Raw genomic sequence first — 24262 nt, 5'->3', positions numbered from 1 at the left:
TACATATGTCCAATAAACATTTTTGACCGCCAAATGACATTTTTCTTAACTTATTTTTATTGAGAGTACATAAGCGCTGGACCTGCCTTTCCAAACATTTAATCAGATCTTCATCTTGTCAATACGAGTAAGAGTTTTTCGAATTATTAAAATCGGACGCTTCGTTCTCTTAAAAACTGTTTTACCGTTTGTGGCACTTTTTGTCCCGTATCTTCGAAACGGCTAGACCTGCCTAAGCCAAAAACTAATCAGCACGTCTCCTTATCAACAACAATCGAATGTTTTTTGAATTATTCAAATCGGTTGATCGGTGTTCCCGAAATCGTCGTCGAAAATTTGTATCCGCACACACACACACATACATACATACACACCCATACATTCATTTTTTCTAAGGTATGCCAAAATATTCAGAAACCTTTGAAACGTAAAGATATATAAAAAAAATCTTTTTCGATTTTTTTGCGATTACTATAACTTACCCTGCGGAAAGTTAATAAGAATATTCCTATTTAAAAAGATTTCTGAAACTTCAAAATTTAATAATTTTCCAATTAAGTTGCTAAATTCGCAAATTAATGAAAATTCAAATACGTTAATATCTTTACATTTAATTTTTTTTGATTACTTTATACCTTAAAAAATGCTGATGAATGTGTATGCATCAATAGGGTCAAGTTATAGGAAAAATGGTTCTACCAATTTTGATCCTTCGAAACTAATTATTAGTTCAGAAATATTGATTATGCGCAGATTTCTTTGATTTCTGGTAATGGCAATATGAAGCCTGTAATTAACTAGATTGTTAACATTGAGAACTTAGCCTATGGAATTACAATTATTGAATTTTTATAATTCCCTAAGGTCTATCCAAGGATTTTTAAATAAAGTTTTTGCCGTTTTGTTTTTATGAAATATTCAAAAATATTTTTGTTTTCGAAAAAAATTTGTTTCTTCTATTGAATACATTCAGAACTTGCCTTAAAAAATACTATTTCGCGAGTAAATTTCAGCTAAATATCAAATTAACTAATTTCATGCGTCCACAGGTTTTTAAACAAAGTTTTTGTCGTTTTATCTTTATGAAATATTCACTGAAGTTTTTATTTTTGAAAATCTGATTTGCAAATTTTATGTTCTCTCGATGATTCAAATAATTCAGAATCATTTGAGAGTTTTGATTTCTCTCAAAAACGGCTGTACTGATTACAAAGTTTTAAAACCATACGATGACTGGTACTGATTAGCTAAAGGCCATAATTTGCAGATAATTGCACAATTTGTCGTCAAAAGTTTTCGCCAAAAATTCTGAGCTAATATAAACAATTCAAAAAACTTTCGAAATATCAATTGTATTGTATACACATATCAGAGAGTTCAAAGAAATTACCTCCAAAAAATACATCTAGTTTAATTTGATTTCAACCTTTTTACAATTTTTAGATTTTGTGCAACAAGTGGGAATTCTCAGAGTACTTACAAGATTCTCGCAAGAAACTTATAAGAATCACTGTAACCAAACATTACTTTCCTATTCGAGTAAAATTTTTGCTATCAATTTATAAAGCCTGCACTTATATGTACCTAATTTTAGACTCTGGACTAACACACGACATATTTTATTTACTTTTTTTATAAAAATCTGAAAATCTGAAAAAAATGAATTTAAAAATAACGTTCTTGAATAAAGTTTTGATTGACAAAAAAAAAAAAAAAAAAAAAAAAAAAAAAAAACGTTATTCATCAGATACCTCTCTTGAATTTCAGAGAATTTTAAATTTCAGTCTATTTGTTGACATTAATCTAATCTAATCTAATCTATTATTTGTTTCTATATTTGAAAAGTACGAGCCATTTACCTTAAGGCTTAATGTCACAATGACGTAAGAAGGCAGGCAGGAATTGTTACAAGATTATTATTACAATCGAATACTTCATTTAAACTTGAATAATAAAAAAAACATATTTTCATTAATCAATCATATTTTTTTTAAAGCCATCTGAGTCAATCTCACAAAAAATTGCGAGTTATTTTTGCTATGTGTATTTAAAATAATAAATATACTTAGTTCCCAAATATAATGTAATTTGATACGAAAGATTCATGGTACCAGAAAACGAATTGTTTATAATATACTATTTATAATAATAGTAATTTAATAGTAAATAGTAATTTATACATTTTATAAAATAAAAAACATTCTATAAGAGATGGGTAAACGATATCTGAAAGGAAACAGTAACAGAATATTCTTATCAGAATATTTTTTTTTATTAAATTTGTAAGTAAATCAGAATAAAGTAAGTAATACTATGAGTTATAGTGAGAACATAATCTAAACAAATTTATAATGTAAAGTGAAAACAAAAAATACATGTGAATAACTACCTATAATAATAATACTAATAATAAACAAAAAAAGAGAAAAAATAATCATGAAAGTTATAAAAAGAAAAAAAATAATAATAAATATAATAATAGAATAAACAACATTTCCATTGATCAGTTAACTAATTAGTTAATTGAATAAATTGATATAAATCAGATGGAAATTTATCAGAATATTTAATTCATATTTTATTTTCATACTACGACACCAAATATACTATTATTACTTGCTAATTTATTGCTATTATATATCTATTTTAAAAATAGAGCACAATATTCATCTTCCAATGAAAATCCAATGAAAGAAAAAATGTGGAATAGTGTCAATAGCTGTGTGATATATTTGAACCTAGATGCATTATAATCATGTAAATTAATTTTAATTAACTTTTTGTTTGCCTGAAGTTATGTATTTCTCATTGTGCTTGAAATTATGCTCGAGTTACTTGCTATGTAACAGTTTCCAAGAATCTATTATTTAAGAGAGCTAATTGTTTCTAAAATGATTTTAAAACAATATTAAGATTAATTAACTTCCCATAGGGCAAGTTAAAGTAATTGCAAAAAAATCTAAAATGAAAATTTTTATATATCTTTACGTTTCAAAGGTTTCTGCACTTTTTGGCATACCATAGAAAAAATGGATGTATGTGTGTGTGTGCGGATACAAATTTTAGTCGACGATTTCGGGAACACGGATCAACCGATTTGAATAATTCCAAAAGCATTCGATTTGTATTGATTTGTGCTGATTAGTTTTTGGCGAAGGCAGTTCTGGCCGTTCCAAAGATACGGGGCAAAAAGTGCCAAAAACGGTAACTCAGTGTTTAAGAGATCGGAGCATTCCTTTTTCATAATTCGAAAAAGATTTCACTTGTATTGACAAGAAGAAGAACTAATTAAATTTTTGGAAAGGCAGATCCAGCGCTTATAAACTCTCAATAAAAATAAGTTAAAAAAATATCATTTGGTGGTCAAAAATGTTTATTGGACAAATTTACATCAAATTATCAGATATTTTATAGAGATTTTCATAATGTGTACATATTTTGAGTAATTTTTTTTTTTTTGGGTTCCGTATCAAGAATTACGGTATGGAAAGTTCCAGCAATTTGCCTTAAGGCACGATGCCATGCACACCACTAATTTTGTTTCTTTTATTGAATACATTCAGAACCTGCCATAAAAACACTATTTTGCGAGTAACATTCTGCTAAATATCAAATTTATTAATTTGATCATGCGTCACAATTTTTCAATTGTAGATTACATTCAACTGAATCATCTAAAATATTTTCAAAATCTAATTTTTTATTAACTAAAGTATTCTGAATAATACCAAGAGATTTTTTTGTGAACACCGAATCATTGGACTAAAAATACGGTTTCACAAATTTATTTATTTAACTATATTCATATTACTTTTTTGCCGCAGCCAAATGTTTCCAAACCAATTGTTATAAACACCGTAACTTATCCTAAATTTATTAAAATCTAAATTGTTTGACTCTGTTTTATTTTTATTACATAACAGTGCTAATGATTACATCGAAATCCAAGTTTATGAGCATAAAAATATACATAGTGTTTATAAAATATATACAAAGTCCAGAAAACGATTCATTGGCAAATAAAATTGCCTTAGAAAATATCCCGAAATAAAAAAATCCTAAACAGAATACAAATGTATAATATTAAGCGAAATATTTATGAGATGATTTTTTAGAGACACTCTGACTTTTAATAAATATTTGCACAGGCTTCAAGTAAAGGTAAATAAACAGAAGTTCTTTTCACTCATTTCATCGAATGATTCTAGGAGTTTGTAATTGTAAGATCTCTTATGACGCAATAAGAAATAAAATGTAGGTCAGGGTTGTAATTAAATGATTATTCAATTAACATATAATTTGTTAAAAATTATAGCTGTAGTAGAATTTGAAAATTTAATAAAATTTATGAATAATATCACAATCAAATGGCATATTCACGTGTCAATCTCTAACACCTTGTACTTGTCATTTAAACTTGAATAAATAATATAATAAATTAATAAATAACAGGATCAGAAATTATAAAAAAAATCATATTAATTTATGGATTGTTAAAATAAACCTAAAATTTGAAGAATTTCAAATGTAATCCTTAAAATTTGAAGTTGAACTGTTTTTGTCCACGTTTTTCCAATAAATCCTGAACCGATTTTGAAATATTAAAAATTTTTGATCTTTGGCAAAGATCGGAAGAACTTTTTCTTCCTGATCAAATTGATTAACTTCACGAAGGAGAAGTTCATGATTTCATCAAAAAATTCGATTCGCTGATTTTATATTTTCTCGACGTTTCAAGCCATTCTGAATCGAATGAGACCAAACTTGGAAAAATTATGTGTGTGTGTGTGTATGTGAACAGATTTTTAGCCGTAAATAGACGTTTTCTCAAAAACGACTAGACCCATTTCAAAAATTTAAAAACCATTCGATGTATCTCGATGAGGACTAGCGTTTATCAATTTTGCGCGACGATCAGCCAAGCCGTTTCTTTGTAAACAGCAGAAGAGTGAAAAATTTTCGTCCACGTTTTAGCTGGCAAATCTGAATCTATTTTGAAAATTCAAAAACCATTCGAAAGATATTGATTGGGGATCGACCTGATTAATTTTTCGTAAAGATCGGCCGGGCCGTTTTCTTGTAATAAAGTGATTATTATAGTCTTATAGATCATACTATAAAATTACGGCCCTACGATAAGTCGTTTAATTTTAAAAAATGTTCAATGTTTGCAAAATATAGTATCGTTTTTTGGTATTTGTCAAAATTAGACCTTTCATCGAAGTTTGCTCAAAAACGCCTGAACCGATTTCAGAAATTTAAAAGCCATTTGATGTATCTCAATGAGGACTATCGTTTGTCAGTTTTGTGCGACGATCGGCCGAGCCGTTTCTTTGTAATTTGGAAAAAAGTGTTAAACTCTTCGTCCACATTTAGGCTTATACTACCGAATCGATTTAAAAAATCAAAAACTGTTCAAAAGATATTAGTTGGGAATGATGCTGATGAGTTTTAGGTGAAAATCTACCGAGCCGTATTCTTGTAATTAACTGTTGAAAAAAAAATTATACGATTACTATGGAACTTTTTTGGCGATACATATCATGGTTTTGTAGAACTTACTGAAATATTACGGCCTTACGACAAGTAGTTCACGTAACTTGCCTCAAGGCAAAATAGCAATACCGATCTATAAAAATTAATATAAACATTTATACAAAAAAAAAATCAAAATTTCACAAAAAGCATGCTGACTGTAAGAATGAAACATTTTAAATATCTCACAAATATTTGGGAAAGAATGCCAATCTTAAATTTGACCTGAGTAGTTAACTCTCAATTATTGATGATTAAGTCAATTATATATATTTATTAGGAAGTTGACGCATTTTGATATAAGACAAAATAATACTTTATACAATATTTAATACTGCATATTTACTACTAATTTTATAGCAGTGCTACTAATACGTAATACGAATTTAAAAATAGCATCCATTAGTTTCAAAATTTAATACAAAAATAAAAAACGATGTGTTTATATTAGTATTTACAGTACAATAAACTAAAGCACAACATCATAGTATATTAACTACATTTTTAGATACAAATACTTGCTAAATCTTAGCTAAATCTATATACCCTACATAAAATACGATACTTCTCTAACTATTTGCAGGATCCTATTAAAGCTAATTTACAATAATAAAACACTCACACACATAATTACATTGACTCACCGATTCCCGAATTAATTTGGGCCTCTTTGATTCTCCACAAATATAAAGATGAAAATAGGTTAGAGCAATCAAAATCGTTCGATTTTTTTCTAACTGACGCTGGTTCGGATAAAGCACATTTTTCTTTCACAGCCATAGTTTTTTATATACATCAAAATTTTATTTATCATAATAGAATTGACAATAATAATTGTTAAGTCAAAAACATGATATATATTTTTATAATATATTCATGTGGATATCTTCTTTTAATATGTAAGATATAGAAAGTGTTAATCACACAATTTATTAAGGACGGTTCAACGTTATTACATCACATTTTCACAATGAGTTGTATTTATTAATTTTAATAACAGTTGTAGGTCAATGTTTTTTTTTTTCAATGAATATTACTGTATGCAATTTAAATATCCGAATAAAAACATAAAATTAAATTTTTCTTTTTCTGTGGATAAAATTTACACCTGTCCAATAACCATTAAGTCAATTTTATGAGTAATAATACAAAAAAATCTGTCTGTAAATGCATTAAAATTAAAATAATAATATCTAAGACTCAATTTCGGTTTGAGAATTGTATTTAAGCTAACACCTATATAATGCCCACTATTCTAATTTTGATCTATTATTACTATCAAACAAATATTTTAAAAATCGTATTAGTAATAATGTTTATATTGATATGATAATTTTTATTACCACTATAAATAATATATAAAATTTATTCCGAAGAACTTAGAAAATAGGCAAAATGTTCATATTAATTTTCTCTTATACTACAACCGATACTACACAATTTGTCATAATCAGTTGCAACCGGTAATTTTAATAATTTCTAAGTAAAGTTAAGAAACTTTGATAATTATATTTCTAAATTTTGTGCCGTTAAATCCACCAATCCAGAAAAAAATCAATTTAAAAAATACTTTTATAACAAATAACCGATTACATAATGCACTTTAGTTTAATATAAAAACGATTTGTTTGTATAATACATTTGTAGGATGATTAGTGAAATATGTCAGCATTCAACTTGTCCAATGATATATTTAACCCAACAAATGTCATTTAACTATATCTTATTTTAAAACAACAACATTTAATTTATGTGGTTACAAATTGTTGATAGCGGTGTTAACAATGACCAACACTTGTGAGTATTCTTCTTGAAAATACTAACGACACTCACTGTTTAAAATATTAACAGTTCTTTATATCAAAGTATAAAAATATAAAATTGTTATGTCACAAATATGAGACGTCTTTAGCACTAAACAGCTCACTAACCAGTGAATAAAATTGCAGCACTAGTGTGAAGGTATAAGGTATAATAGGTAAATTTATTGATCAGAATAGTACACAGTTGCACCTGTTTATTTCAGGCTAACACATCTATGTATACCGAAGAAAATCGATTTTTCTCTATTTCAATACACCCGCCGCACCCAAAGAGATATTTAATAATAGTATTTTTAATTTAATACTAATTATATATTATATTATATAGTTTGTGCATCTACTACAATAAATATAAAATAATTAATTATTTTTACAGATAAAATAAGAAGTTGCCTGAAAAACTTGTAAAACGATATTTGGTAAAACTAGTGGGGTGTATGGCATCGTGCCTTAAGGCAAATTGCTGGAACTTCCCGTACCGTAACAAAATGTTCGAGGAATACTGAATGTTTTCAAATAGATTATTATAAATATTGTAACGTTATTGTAATTATTTTCGATATACAAAAAAAAAAAAAATTATACAATTTTTTTTTCCAAAATCAATTATTTTCTTAAGACAAGCAGAAAGTTCTTTGAATCATTTAAATCGGACGCTTAGTTCTCTCAAAAACTGCCATTTTTTTTTCATATTTAGCTCCGTATCTTCGAAATGGCTGGGCCTGCCTTTGCCAAAAACTAATAAAAACTTTTCCCAATCATTACTAATTGAATGTTCTTTAGATCATTCAAATCGGATACTCCGTTCTCTCAAAAAGTCGATTTTTATTTTCTGCACTCGTTGCTCCGTATCTCCGAAACGGCTGGACCTGCCTTCGCCAAAAACTAATCAGCTCTTTTCCCTATCAACAGGAATCGAATGTTTTTTGAACCATTCAAATCGGTTGATCCGTGCGCCCAAAAACGTGACTGGAAATTTGTATCCATACATACATACACACACACACACACCCATTTTTTCTGAAGTATGCCAAAACGTTCAGAAACCTTCAAAACGTCGAGAAATATAAAAATTTTCAATTCTGATTTTCGGCCCATTACAATAATTTACCCTACGGGGAGTTAATAAGTAAATGAGAACAAAAATGAATGAGAATGAAAATGAATGAAGATAGTGATTTGACTTATATATTGACAAAAGATTACATATTATAAACAGACATAAACTATAATACGATTACAGATTTTGAATAATTATTAACTAGTAAATGATCTTTTTATATATAAAAATGGAGCACGACTAAATGTTAGGTATGGTAAAACGTTAAACGGGCTGTACGGATGGCCAGTCTTAATCTTGAAAAATTCGTGCTAATCAGTAGGTTGTGGGAAACATGAAATATTATTTCAAAACAGGTAGACGCTTTACATTTTTGATTTGAAATTTTTTGTAGAAGCGTATTTTACATCAAACACGTCATACGTCAAATGTCAAATGTTTTTGACAGATGATGTTCAATTACATTTAATAGGATTTAGGTGAATATTATTAAATTATGATTAAATGGTAGTAAATAGTTTTGTTTGTGGTTGTATTTATACACAAAAACGTTATTAAACGCGCCGCAAGTGTTACTTGAAACTCAAAATATCAACTTTTTTGAAATGTTAATATCAAAATGCACTTTTTGGCGTTAAAGCACTTTTTTTTGTAAAATTTATTTTCCATAATAAAAGTATTTTCTTCCGTTGAGGCAAAATATGGCCTCAAAAAATAGATAGCCTTAACATAATTTAATAGAACGGAAAAAAGAAAAAGTTGTAAGTATTAAACGCACTCGAATTAAATAGACGAGGAACCTTTAAATCGCCCATGTAAATTATTTAAGAGCACGAAACTACGCGAAACTGCATCTGAGCCTGGTAAATTTTTTGGTCTGTAAAACGAACCTCGGGCAGAAGTTTGTCCGGAAACATTATCCTCTGACAGGAAGGTGCATTCAAAATGTCGGTGATCCACCGTTCAGGGCATTCGTTGAGATTGAGAAAAAAATTAAAAATTAAGTCCTGCAATAGGCAGTAAATCGTTAAAAAAAAGAGTTTTCTAGGCATGAAATATCGCAAGCACCTGCCTGGTGAAGGAAAACAATTGTCAGGCAGCAGGGTAAAAAATCACGCAAAACTCCACCAGGCGCCGGCAAGCCGATTAGAGCAGGGCTCATTAAGGCAAACACTTGTCCGGTGTGAATGCCAGACAGAAATAAAAAAAAATTCAAGACGGAAACAGGTAGGAATGAAATATGTGTGAAGTAAATTTCCTTTACACATATTTCATTCCTACCTGTTTCCGTCTTGAATTTTTTTCATTACCTTAAGGTAATGATTCATAATTCACTACCCTAAGGTAGGTTTTTAAACCGTTAAAAAAAAAGATAAAATTTTTAGGCCTAAAGTAGGTATAAATGACAAATACATAGAAAAGTTCGGTGTTCAAGCCGGTAAGAAAAAATAAGAAAAATAGGACCTGAAATAGAGAGGGCTGCAATATAAGAAAATTCGGCGTTAAAACCGTAAAGTAAAGTAAGGGAAAAATTTGACACCTGAAAAAGATGAAGATGAAATATAGTTTAAATGGTATCTAAACCATTAAACAAAAACAAGGAATAAGTTAAGAGCTAATCGAAAGGAGCTGTTCTTGGTAACTGTTGGCAAGTTAAACCCCCTCACCACGGTAACAACTCATCGAGGGGGATTAAATATAAATAACAAATAAAAAATTTTGGAATTGTTTGAATTGAAACTAAAAATGGCATGATATCTACAAAACAAATTAAATGATTTTTCTACAATGGAAAAGCCATTCATAAATATTTCAATAGAAATCAAATACATGTATGAGAAATATATCACAACTGCATTTTCTTGTATGACTATAGTCTATAGAAATGATTAAATATCTATCCAGTTTAAAAAATTCTAATTTCACCATCAATGGCTTTAAAAATATTTAAATTAGAAAGTCGTGGTAATTTTGATTCAAATTATAATTGATGTATTATTCACTGACCGTTTTCTAATTGTATGACGAAATTGAATATATCATGGAATGTTCATTTACCTAAGTTCTAATATTAAATATTCCATAGAGGAAAAAACGATAGAAAAACTAAAGTCAACGGCTTTTAAAAAATCAATTTGCCGAACAAAAGGCATAAAGGATGTATATTAACCCTTTCCACTCGGATGTAGCCGTTTCGAAGATAAGGTCAACAAAAATAAAATGTTTGGCACACATACCTTTTCCAGTCTTCGTGTCAAACAATTCAGAATAAAGGAATACCAAAAGTAAATTTAGTAGGTGGAAAATAACTAGCATATCAATAGCGCCGAATTTCAGTACTCCTGTTTGAAATCAGATATACGAAAAGTGTATTAATTATATCATATAAGAATTATTAAGACAAACTCTGTTTCCATTTTTATATTTGGTTCTTCTTTGAAGTGTTACATGTAGATGGTTATAAATTTTCACATGATTCATATTAAATAGAAAATACAGCAATTTCACTGTTGGCTTCATAATCATAAAATATATATCATACAAAATGTCAATTGACAGCAATGTTTGTAAGATCCCACAGGTTTTTACATCATAATTCCACCAGCAACAAAACTATTTTGTCACATTCTTTTCCACAGATAATTTTTGCAGAAAACAATTTAGTCTTTCTCCAATGTTTATATGTAGGATAAATAATCGATTTTCACCAAGTCATTTACAATTTATCATGACTTCTTGTAATTTCATCCACATCCAATGTTTAATCACAATAAATGTGATACTTATGACATGTGCGACTTAACATTTGTTTAAAATTTAAGTTACTAATGCACCATGTCACATTTGATTGATTTTAATGCTTTTGTTTGAAAAAACAATTGGTTCTAATAAGTTGCACAATTCAACTTCATTTTACAGCACATTATCTGGTCACGATATATCAGCATCAAGCACGCTTTATGTACATACAGTAATCTTTCCTGAAGACAATCATTGCATATATGATTCTGATGTCTAATCCGAGACTTTCGATGGCCCAATTATATTAACAATTCCTGATGAAATCAATTAAAAATCCTTAAGAAACATATTTTGTCGACCTGAACTGCTTGCGGGTGAATTTTTAAAAACATTGCTAGAATCAACAATTTAACAAAAAAAAATCTGGGATACGATGTTAATATTAGACGTTAGCTAAGAATAATTTTGAGAAAACCCTAATTACAATCAAGTATTTTATAACCTTTTTAAATTCATCAGAAAAATAAATTACTTTTCAATTGATTAATAACAGTAAGTTTAAAAACTAAGTGTTAAAAAAGCAATACATCTAAAATATAATCAGCTTCCAAGTTAACAAGAATTTACTATTAGTCTTAGTATAAAATTATTTAAAAAAAAGGGCATTGGATAAGTGAATATTCTAGAAAATTATTGTGTATATGCAAACCTTTTTCTTGAGTCGGCTGTTAGAAGAATATTCTGAAAAATACATAATGTTATATATATATAGAATTCCACCTAGTACCTCAACGCAGTCTAAGTGAGTAATGGATCAATATTTCAACCCCTTTTTTGGTTTCCAAATAAACTAAATAGCACTTTCATTATGTGAAGGCTTGAAAAACTTGATTGTTCTTCTCAACAAGTTATTAATGATTATTTCTATCTCTACTTCTGCTACTGTTACGTCTATTTCTATCTCTCGATGAGCTATTTCTACGGTTATCCCTTCGTGATTGTCTTTCTTTCTCTCTTTCTCTTTCTTGTTTACGAATTTCCTCTTTGCGTCTTTCATGTTCAGCCATATGCTGTCGACGCATTTCCTCCTTCACAGCAATCTAAAAAAGCAACATTAAATAATAAATTTCGTAGGAGAAGATATGTCTAAAAAGCAACATATTAGATATTGATTTCTTTCAATTTTTGAATCAATTCATAATAAATACCTGCTCAGGAGTCAAAGGAAGCCAATATATACAAGGAGTAACTTTAGTCTTCTTAAAAAGATCATCCAACCTCTTTGCTGGTGCTTCATCCTCTTTTCTTTTAAACCTACGAACTAAAAACAAAAATTATTATTATTAGTATTATTATTATTATTATTACTATTATTATTATTATTACTATTATTATTATTATTATTATTATTATTATCTTACTATTTCTATTATTGTTATTTTGTTATATTTTATTATTTTTCTAGTATTATTTTATCATTCAGAAATTTTATTTATATTATTTATTAATTTTATTTATATTATTATTTGCTTATATTTTATATCAAATCATATTACGGATATTATTTTCATGTAAATTTTATCCTTTGCACTTATATTTATTTAAATTTATGTTATTATTTATCAATATTACTTGATGTTAATAATTTAGCAGTTGAATTAATTATTGAAATTAAAAAAAAAATTCTATGAGTATTAGTTGATTGCTATTTATCTTATAGCTAATAAAAAAAAATCTCAATTATTTTTAAAACATCCTGATAACATGTTTATAAGCATAATACTAACTCAATTCATTATTTTCTTTCTACCCAAATTTAGAAATTTCAAAATAGTTTATTACCTGGAGATCTACTCCTGCTGCGCCTCTTATCTCTATTATCAAATCTATCATCCTTCCTATCTCTTCCGACTGCTTCTTTGGGATATTCTACTGGAACATCTCTGGAAAATTTCTCTGAATTGTCAGTCGAGTCGAGATCATGCTTACCTAAATCCCATTCTCGCACTGCCTGCTTCCTATCCCTTAATGCATCCCTATCCTAAAACACAAAATAAAAATCAAGTTAAGTTACCAAAAAAATTTGTTGCAATCAGAGATACTTGTACTCTTCCAATTAATCAAATAAATCAGCTTAACCAAATAATTAACAAAATATTAGCAATCAATTGGGATATCATTAGTACATAAAAAATTGAAAAACAAAAGGAATCCTACCCTAGTTCTTTCATCTTTAAAATTCTGTTCTGTTAGCCATGCCATTGCAACTTTATCACTATCTATAGTCCTTCTTATATTATCACTTGGTGGCGGAGGAGGTAATGAACTCAAACATTTTTCCATTTCTTCACTTGTAGAAAACTCTACTTGCAATAATTTTGGATTTGATGCAGGCCACCTTGTACCATGCAATGCATGACGTGTTTCAACTGCTTGACTAAAAAAAATGATAGATTATATTTATTGTTTTCTTATTTTTCTACATATGTATTGTATAACTTGTATTGTTGAATTTTTAGTTTTTAGTGCATTTTGTTTAAAAATTGCAAGTTGTGCTGCACAGAGTTGTAAAAAATAAAATTTGTAACCAATGTTAATAATGCATTTTTATAAGTCTTCTTACTTCTCGTTGAAGAGTGGCATTTTTAAAAAATAATCACCAATATAAAAAGAAACATCAAAGAATAGAAACAAAATCGAAATTTAAAAAAATGGTAGCCGCAATAATATATAATAATTTAAGTTATGCAAAAGCTCAAATGTTTAAAGAAACATTTGATTCATAAAAATTATTAAAGATTAAGATGAAAAATGCAAGACTTTGACAATATTTATAGTGTCAAAGTCTTGCATTTTTATTTAAGACAATTACTTATATAATAAATTGCCTTTCTCTGAGTTTTTGTGTAATAGTGTGACATGTCCAAGGACTTTATTACTTTGAATTATATATTTAGCCTGTGCAGAAAAGTTTGAGTACAAAATAAAAACAACCTTTATAGGTTATTTAATATAAAAAACAATATTGAGCACTAAATGTACATATAAAAATTGTTACTTACTCTTCATTTTCATATCGAACAAAACATCTTGATTTAATATTATCAATCCAGAAACCATTTTCTATTAATTTCCCCGTCCTTGCAAGTAGTCCTTTCAATTGTAAAACTGTAAATGGCCTCACAAGATTTGTAATATACAGTATTTCACTAGGTTTCTGAGTTGAATTCTGTTTAGCTTTCTTTTCTGGAACATTCTCATTAATGGAAATTCTTCTTCTAGACCTTACTTGATTTCTGTCAGAATCAGATTTTTCATTTCTATCTGATTCAGATTTTCGTGACCTACTTCTTTTCTTATCTTCTCTTTCTCCATGTTCAGATTCTGGGAGCACAAGAAATTTATTATACATAATGTATTTTACAATATAATGCTATATAAAATTTCAAACATAAAAAATAAAGTTTTTTACCAATCTGTCAAATCATAAGACAGACCCTAGGACATCTAGGGTTAAAAAGAAAAACAAAAGCATAAAAAAGTGATTTTTCAGAAATATACAGAAAAAAATTGAAGATACTCAAAAAACCTAATAAATATTCTTCAACCTGAAAATACTTTATTATAAAACTGTAATAGTAGTAGTATTTCCATCTTCATTTAATTACCAAAATAATAAAAAATTAATCAAAATTATTTTAAAATGACTTCATACCTTTTCATGTTTTATTTGGTTATAGATCAAACAATCTTTTAATTATAATGAAACATAAAATATTACCAAGTATTTATTATTAATATCAAAGGCCAAAAACAAGTTGACTTCAGAAGCAGTTTAAAATTATAAAAAGGCTATGCAAAAACAGAAACAATATAAGAGGAAGAAATTTGCCACATGTAAAGTTGCAATGTATATTTATATTAAAACTGAACAGAAATAATAGTACTTTTAGAACTACACCAGTATCTATATAGAATTATTCTTTTTTGTATATTCTTACCTTTATCTGATGGCGGATCATCAGCTTCATAATCCATAGCTGTCATATCTAATTTATCTTCTAATAATTTTTCTCTCCTTTCTTCAGACTTGGAATTAGTTCTAGGTCTTTTTTCTACGGATTTTGAATCAGTCCTATTTTTTCTAGTTTCCTCAACCGCTATTTTTTGGTTCTTTTCTTCCAAAAGAACTTCATTAAGTGGCAAAGGTTTTACATCAGATATTAGATTTTTCAAAGAATCTGTAGAGATCGCTATCGCAGACTTCTTCTCAGATGTGGCAGAATTTTTGCTGCCCCATTTCCGTTTTCTTGTAACCTTTTCTGAATCATTTAAACTGGACGATGATTCAGTTTGTTGCATTATTTCTTTATTTTCTGAAGCACTCACTTTATTATTTGTTATTGTATTACTATGCTCAACAATTTCTCCTGGCTCTATATGTTGAGTCACATTGTTTTCCTGAACAAGCTCTGGCTTATCATCTTGAGATGTAACGTTTTCTTGAACATGTTCTGACTCTATAACCTGAGCAGTAGCATTTTCCTGAGTAGCTTGTGGTACTACATCTTCAATTATAGGTTTTTCCTCATAAATTTCAGGTTTTACTGCTCCAGGCACTAGATTTTCCTGAATGGAATCAGGATCATTACTTGTTGTTTGTGGAGAACTCTTGGATAAAGAGTTTTCAGAAAGTTTATCAACCTCAGAGTTCTAAAAATTAACAAATAAATATTTTAAAACTTATATACAAATAAATAACTTATTTAATTATATTTATGTAATTTAAAAATTAAACTATTATGACTAAGATTAATAGTGTGAAACTAACCTCTTGTATTTCTGATTTTATTTCTGTAACTTCAGGATCCTTTGAACAGCTCTCAAGTGTTTCATTTGCTTCGGTCGTTTTTGTTTCATCCTTAATTGTTTCATCATTTTTGGTACCTTCTTGGACATGTATTGCCTCTTCGACTTTAATTACTGGTTTATCTTCAACAGTCTGTGGTTCTTCAGAAGCTTCATCTTTTAGTTCTGTCTTAAGTTCTACAGTTACTTCTTCATTTTTAACCTCATCTTTATTAGAAATATCATTATTATCACCTTCTTTATTATTAGAAATTTCCTCTACTTTAATATTTTCTGTGACTTCATCTTTTACAACTGCAGATTCTTTTGGTTCAGAATTATTAGCATCGGGATCAACTGTTTGATCAGCTTGTTTTTCAACTTTATTATCACTACATTCATCTTTAGAATGAGAATGTTTTTTCGAACGCTTTTTTCTTATATCTTCACTGGAATCTGCTGATTCCTGACTTGATCCATGATGCTTCCTAGGACTTCGTTCACTAGAGGACGGTCTTTGTAAGCATATCTTTAGTTTTTGAATCTCACCTAAAATATTAAAAAATATAAATCAAATAATTCTTTTTAGGACTTTATCAAAATTATAAATTCTCAAAAACCTATTGTAGAGACATGAAAATGACCTAAACAAGGTTCAGAGTCCATTGCCTAAAATATAAATCTAATTGAATTTAGCAACTTAATACTGACTCTCAATTGTTTGGCAGAAAAAATTATTTACATTAATTTAGTCACATTCATATGGCAACCCTAATAATTAGAAAAATAATTTTCAACTAAACTTTATAAGTTATAAAAAAAATATAATTCCTAGCCAATACATGAGTTAAGTATTATTAAAAATATAGTGAGACAACTTGAAAAAGAGCTATATAAAATATAGGCTTTATTTCCTATAAATCTACTTTAAAACGGATTTTCATTTGTTGAAAAAAAAATATCTTGAGGCATAGAATTAATCAAATCAGTTGTGGCAACCTAATAAAATTATTTAATTGTTTCTTATCCCAGTTTCTAATCAAAATTAATTGTCAAAATACTTCATATTGAAAGTACATTTTTATGTATGATATTTAACACATATTAATAACAATACTCTTGAAAATAATATAGTGAATTGATAGTAAAAGTAGTTTTAAAATTTGACCAGATAAGAAGGATGAACTACAGAAGAATGTAATTTTGCTTATTAGGATTTACTGTAACATGATGCCTTGAATCAATATATAAATATACTCAAAATATCAATCATTTTCTCACATCTTACATTTTCAAGTGGAGAATTTCTTCATGGAGAAATTTTATTCATGCAGAGTTATTAACAAATTTACTTTATTTCAACCTAGTACTTAAATATTGTCAATCGACAAGAAAAAAACTTGAAACTCTCAACAAAAAGTTTCAAAATTGTGTTTGCTTCATAAGTTGAGAAACATATATGTAAAGGTAAGATTTGACTATCAATTTTCACTTCTCGAGCAAAGATTAAAAGTCTTATTAAGCAGCAGTATGAATAAAATTGTGAACATGTAGATCGCCAGACTTTTCAAGCCTTCTTATATTTTCAAAAAGAGTAACAATGAAGGTCAATACAACACATGTATTGAACTACAAAAGATTCGTGAATATGATATGGTCAATGATTTTAGAAATCAGACTAGAACGTGTTACTCACCAGAATCCGCGGGAGCATCAGCGGATTTTACTTGCCAAACTGATTGCCCCTTAGATTCCCGTCTGAATTACTGACAGAATCTTTACTGTCGGTAGAAGGATTCTTCGACACTACTTCTGGCTGCGTCTTAACATTTTGCAGTGTCTCATTATCACTTCCATGTTCTTCGTCGGTTTCAGGAGAGCCTCTCCTACGTCTAGTTCTGCGGCTAGATTTTTCGGGTTTTTTCTCGGGAGACCGCGCCTTATTTCGTTCACTTTTACGCCGCATTTTAAAAGGTTAACTCACAATCAATATAATAAAAACGTTCACATAAATGTCAAAATTTACTTATAACAGAAAGTCATTAACACGCTATTACATGTAAATAGTGATCTGTTTTTTAAAAAAACTTATAAAATAGTAATTTATAGGAGTATTGAATAAACAGTTATCAAATTCTTATTCAATTATTTCTTGTTTAAAAAGCACGCTATGTACATGTTATATTCCGCTCGGCTTGTTAAAAACAAAATGGACGATTGCAGTGGTGCCAAAGTAAGAAAGTACGGTAGAATTTGCGCGCGTATTTCAACATGTATTTGATTGTAAATTATGAAATTAAGGACACGTTTAATTTGATAATAATGATAGGCAAAATATTTAGTAACGTTATTGTTCTGGAAACCTATAATAAATATAGAATATTATAGTGAATATATACTTTTATTAATATTTTACTTACACTTAAAATTCACAATAAGCAATTATAATTTCTTTTTACCCGAAAACTCAACTTATTTCAATTAGACGAAGTACTTATTGCACTTCAAATCCCACCTTTGTAAAACTATATAACACATTAATATTTTTCAAAAGCATATTTATTTTTTGATGATTATAATATTTAAATATGTATTATTTTCTATAAATTATATTTATTGGTTCTAAATATGAGGTAATATAGAAATATAAAGTTAAAATGTAAAGAAGGTCAACATAACATCCTTGTCCAAGGCTCTGACTATCAATATCAATGAAACTAAATTGTAGATATATTTATATAAATATAACTAAATGGTAGTCTTCATTTCAACAAAGAATTTTTGGATTTTTTAAATTTGATATTATATATATATATATATATATATATATTATATATATATATATATATATATGTGTGTGTGTGTGTTCAGAGTAAAAAGCTATTTTCATATATCATATAAGTTATATTTCGTATACATTTTGTGGTTTGTGGTCCATATTTTAATTTGCTACTTAACATATTCTATGATTATGGATTTATTCAAAATTAATTTATCCAAACAGCTTATAAAATTGTATTTATCTTTTATCCATTCAACAATAAAATGTTAACAAAAAAATACACATAGAAATCTTTTCAGACATGGCCATTTAAACATTTTTTTATTAAGGTCATCAAAAATATATCAGGCATGGCTATTTATACATTTTTTTATTAGAGTCATCAAAAAAATAGTATGATTTCTATGTTATTATTCAAAATCTATACATTAATAAGGATGTTAGAAGTTTGTTCGGTTAATTTTCAGGCAGAGGTTGCTATTGTAGTAATAGAACAATTTTAATCATCTAAATTTGATTAATCTATTACATTTAATCATTCAATAGTAAATTTCCTTTTGGAATTTCGAATGGTTGTCCATTACGGTAAACAAAGTCTCCTCGTACAACAGTTGCATGAACTTTGCCCTTCAACGTCATTCCTAAGTATGGTGTTTCTTTATTCTTGTGTTGGATTATGTCTTTAGTGACCTTAAATTCTTCCTCAGGATCCCAAATTACTAAATCAGCATCCAAGCCTTCTTTGATTTGTCCTTTTATGCCATCCAGTCCAGTTAATTTCGCAGGTCCCGCAGATAATAAACGAGATACATCATGAGCTTTAAAGCCTCTTTTAGAAGCACCGGTCCATAATAAAGATAATCCAAACTGCATACCAGCAATTCCACCCCAAGCTTTTAGGAAATCAGGATGACAACCATTGCACAGGCCTTTCAGTGCAGCAGGTGATGGAGAATGATCACTGACTACCATATCAATATCTCTGTTTTCCAAAGCTTGCCATAATTTTTCTTGATTACTTTCTTCTCTAATTGGTGGAGCGCATTTGTATTCAGTATGTCCATCTGGAACATCTTCAGCAGCAAAGGTTAAGTAATGATGACAAGTTTCAATCGAAAGTGGAACGTTCTCTGAGCGCGCTTTTTTCAATTGCGGTAAAGCACCTGCTGCTGATAGATGCACTATGTGAGACCTAACTTTATATTTTTTTGTGAGGTCTATAATCATATCAATAGCATTTACTTCCATACTTGGAGGTCGTGTTTTCAGGTAAGTCATGTACTTTTCAGTTTCATTGCTTGTAACATTTTCTTGAGGAGCGGGTAATTCGGCATGGTACAGAAGTACGGAATTTGCTTTCTGGAGCTCTTTTAGAGCCATTTCCAGATCATTTTTAGTAACCTGTGGAAACTCATCGACACCACTTTCACTTGTAAAACATTTGAATCCTCTTACTCCGGCGTTGATAAGTGGCAACAATTCGTGCGCATTGCCAGGAATCACGCCTCCCCAGAAAGCGACATCAACATGCGTTTTACCACAGGCTGAATTCACTTTTGTTCTCAAATTCTCTACAGTAGTTGTAGGTGGGATGGAATTCAAAGGCATGTCTACTATTGTGGTAATCCCGCCCCAAGCTGCTGCTTTAGTAGCTGTGGTGTATCCTTCCCAGGATTCTCTTCCTGGTTCGTTGACGTGCACATGAGAGTCTATCACACCTGGCCATATTGAAAATTGACCGTAGTCCAACACCTCAACTTTAGTTTCGTTAGCTATCCTTTCCACTTCTTCTCCTAAAATTATAAAGGTCAATTAAAAATCGGTTTCACTATTTTCAATTAGTAAGATTGGCCATCGCATAAAATTTAAAACTTTCATTTTCGGCTCTATATTTGATTTGTTTCATTTTCATATATTTATAACATATTTTAGATAAAATATATGAGCTCTGCAAGCAGCCTCTTACAAAATAAAATCAATTTGTTACTCACCTGAAATTACACTTTTTATTCTTCCGGAGGAATCAACCACAATGCCTGCATCTCTTTCAGTACCATCACTGAGAAGAACTCTTCGGCTACGGAATATCTTCATTGGAGGCGCGTTGTTGGTGCACGCAGCATTACTTTTGGATTTAGAAATAAATTAATTTTGGATTAAGAAAAAAAAATTAAACATAAATATAACGATCTCTCTACAAACCCATATAAGTTTTCATTTTGATTCTTTTAGCCTTTAACTTTATTTTATATGAAAAACTCATATTTCTTCCTTTGCATCGGAGGCTTTACATTTAGATAAAAGAAAACAGATTATTTGACTTATTTAAAGAAATAATTATAATTCAGAAAAAGAATATTTATTACTTTTATTATATTAGTTATTATGATTGGTTTTACCGAGCCAAACTGATAATAACATGCATGTATATGCTTATATAGTCGCACAGTTTTTTAACATTATCTATTATTTAGTCGTTAAATTTTAATAACATTTATTTATTTATATAATTTAGCGCTGCAATCTCTAATACAAAATTACGTGATATCACCGCACATTTTATTTGAATATTATTATGTCAACTTTATAAGTTGGAAATACCACAAAAACTTTAAGTACACATTTATGGATTTTCCGGGGCATGTTTACTATTCCGGGGAAACATTTAGTATCAATACATATCAGTGTTTATATAAATATAAGTGATAACTATCAGGTGTAGTAAAACTTGAAATAGGATATCATTTAAACAAAATAATTAGAATTGGGCAGAATGTCGTCTTCTACGTTGTTGCTATTTTTTTAATATTTGAGTACTATTTCGCTAACTTCGATAACAAACTTATTTGGACCTATGGTAATCGTGTAAGAGGCACAGTATAATGTGATCAGGCAAAATAATGCAAATCCCAAATTAAATTTTATTGGAGGACTAGCAAATTGGAAGATCCAATATATTCTAACCTGACTACTTTACAAAGTTTGAAAATAGATTCAATTGGAAGAAAAAAAAAGTATGAGAATATGGTTAACAGCATAGCTAGAAAATTATTACATTAATTTCAAATTAAACAAATAAGATTTATAGAAAAATAAAGTTCGGTTAATTAACAATCATCAATTTTGTTTTTTCAAAATGAGAAAGAAACTTGAGACACCATGGTAAACCAATGCAATAATGATTTCACCATTAGTAGTATTTAATTAATTAAATTAATTATCATTAAACCACTGTGACTTTTTGTAATCTATTACTTTATTTATTCTGTAGAAATCAGCTTAAAAATGTTGCTTTTTTATACTAAATGAGCAAAAGAACGTAAAACACAATCGCACGACACTGGAAGAAAATTTTTACTAAATATGCGCTAATAAAGAATTTATTCAATTAAATTAATTATTAAAAAATGGGTTTGAAATAAACTGTAGTACTATTTTTTCAATTTTTACTTTTTATCTTTAGTTCTTTAATTTTGGAATATTAATAATAAATTTCACTGTGCAAACTCTATTGAATAATTAACTTCCCATAGGGCAAATTATAGCAATCGCAAAAAAATCGATAATGAAAATTTTTATATATTTTTACGTTTCAAAACCATCTGAACAATTTGGCATACCTTAGAAAAATTGGATGTATGTGTGTATGTATGTGTATGTGCGTGTAAGTGTGTGTGTGCGTATACAAATTTTCGTCGACGATTTCGGGAACACGGATGAAGCAATTTGAATATTTCAAAAAACATTCGATTCGTATTGATAAGGAGACGTGCTGATTAGTTTTGGCGAAGGCAGGTCTGGCCGTTCCGAAGATACGGGGCAAAAAATGCCAAAAACGGTAACTCAGTTTTTTAGAGAACGGAGCGTCCGATTTTAATAATTCATTCAACATTTTACTTGTATTGATAAGATAAAGAATTGATCAAATTTTCATGAAGGCAGGTTTAGCGGTTTCGGAAATCTAATGAAAAAAGTAAAAAATGCCATTTGGCGGTCAAAAATGATCATTAAACATATGCACATCAGATTATCGGATATTTGTAGAGATTTTAACAATAAGTATAAATTTTGTTTACATTGTTATGGTTCCGTACCAATGTTCATCCGTTAGCCGCCGACGCGGCGCTTACGCGCTTTGTCATATCGTCTCTATGCAGTTAAAGCAGTACGATTGCTTTGAAAAAAGTTCAGAATTTTCAAAATATGTCAAAATGAAGAAAACATTTTTTTTTGTCAAAATAGTAACTTTTTGTCAAATTTATAGTTTCTCAAAAATCTAATTTTTTCGAAGTAATTTTTTTTCAAAAATGTTAATCGTTTTAAAAAAATAATAATGTTTGGTACGGGAAGTTCCAGCAATTTGCCTTAAAGCACGATGCCATGCGCCCCACTAGTTTATTTAATTAAATGGAGTAGCATAGGAAACACTTAGCCTACTATTTTGCCTGCTTCCAGAATCTGATCAAAAGTTGTAGCTATTTTGCACTAAATGAGCAAGAAACGCAAAAACGCCCTCGTACTGTCTGTTGGATGCTCTAAACATAGTACTTTATATCAAAGTTTATTCATTAAATTAATTATCTTAGACAATGTTTGACTACCAAAGGTTTTACTAGTAATAATCGCCTATCCCCAGAAAATAAGCCAAACAACGCCATCGCACGACACTGGAATAATAATTTCGCCAAGTGTTCTCTATTAAATAATTGATTTAATTAAATCAATTACCATCAAACGTGTTTGACTCTCCTTGTCTATGTCTAGTATTTCACCTGCCCGCAGACTTCAGGTTAGAAGTCGCTGCCGATCCCTACCTATGCTAATGGCTCTCAAGAAGCGCGAGTCGAATCCCGACCAACACTCACTTTAGTGCGGTTGTTGAGTGACATGTTAACACATCAAGTGAAATTTTTTAAACATGTGTTTTTTGTGATTACAATTAATATTATTTGTGAATTATCCATAGTTTTATTACAGAAGACACGACATCGTGAAATAACAAATTTAGTGTAAGTATTAATACATTAGACTCTATATTTATTGATGATTCATTCATTCAATGTTTATGTTGTTAAGATTGACGATACCGTTTGAATTTGGATTGTAGAAAGTACAGTGTATGTATATTTTGGAGAGAAAACGGTTCTTGGTTAATTTTAAACGATTTGTAGAGATTGTGTCTGATGTGCAGTTAATAGGAGTCTTTGAGTTAATTGCTTTTATTCTAATGAAAATGTAAACAAACTTTATCTTAAAGAATAGCAGTATTTTGCTTTTATTTAGCATATAGTAGAAAATCTATAATTCAAGATATAAAAATCTTCAAAGCCTCGCAAATAAATAAATAAAAATACTTAATTATTTACTTTCAATATATTATATATATATATATATATTATTGAAAAAGCGATTGAATTTCAAATGCAAGTGAAAGATCATTCAGGTGTATCAAGATTGATATATCATATGAAA

General features: G+C 28.8%; 2 protein-coding genes across 2 annotated transcripts in view; both read right to left on the bottom strand.

Moving 5' to 3' along the window:
* Positions 1-10830: 10830 nt before the first annotated feature.
* LOC113373789 overlaps positions 10831-24262 on the bottom strand; it is a 19018-nt gene continuing 5586 nt past the window's right edge. The window contains exons 6-16 of the mRNA XM_026614063.1: positions 20782-20915; positions 19375-20583; positions 18185-18371; positions 17776-17960; positions 15992-16557; positions 15162-15873; positions 14223-14544; positions 13378-13597; positions 13003-13201; positions 12369-12481; positions 10831-12260 (exon numbers count right to left, since the gene is read on the bottom strand). Coding sequence (XP_026469848.1) covers positions 12072-12260; positions 12369-12481; positions 13003-13201; positions 13378-13597; positions 14223-14544; positions 15162-15873; positions 15992-16557; positions 17776-17960; positions 18185-18371; positions 19375-20583; positions 20782-20915 — 4036 coding nt within the window. The 3' untranslated portion in view covers positions 10831-12071. The remainder of the gene's footprint in view (positions 12261-12368; positions 12482-13002; positions 13202-13377; positions 13598-14222; positions 14545-15161; positions 15874-15991; positions 16558-17775; positions 17961-18184; positions 18372-19374; positions 20584-20781; positions 20916-24262) is intronic.
* Positions 18897-20938, bottom strand: LOC113373103 (allantoinase-like). The gene is made up of 2 exons (XM_026613425.1): positions 20782-20938; positions 18897-20583 (listed from the first exon to the last, which is right to left on the bottom strand). The coding sequence occupies exons 1-2, from the start codon at positions 20882-20884 to the stop codon at positions 19322-19324; spliced, it is 1365 nt and encodes a 454-aa protein (XP_026469210.1). The 5' UTR covers positions 20885-20938; the 3' UTR covers positions 18897-19321.

Source organism: Ctenocephalides felis, unplaced genomic scaffold (genome assembly GCF_003426905.1).
Source record: "Ctenocephalides felis isolate EL2017-DRISC unplaced genomic scaffold, ASM342690v1 CF-g0.4_SCAFFOLD_01604, whole genome shotgun sequence".
NCBI classification, from domain to species: Eukaryota; Metazoa; Arthropoda; class Insecta; order Siphonaptera; family Pulicidae; genus Ctenocephalides; species Ctenocephalides felis.
This window is presented reverse-complemented; position numbering and strand designations above follow the sequence as displayed.

Bases quoted from the DNA above. Each gene is read 5' to 3' on its own strand.
- LOC113373103 (XM_026613425.1), bottom strand. From the start codon at position 20,884: ATGAAGATATTCCGTAGCCGAAGAGTTCTTCTCAGTGATGGTACTGAA. The intron at 20,584-20,781 runs GTGAGTAACAAA...TTATAATTTTAG, and splicing joins AATAAAAAGTGTAATTTCAG to GAGAAGAAGTGGAAAGGATA.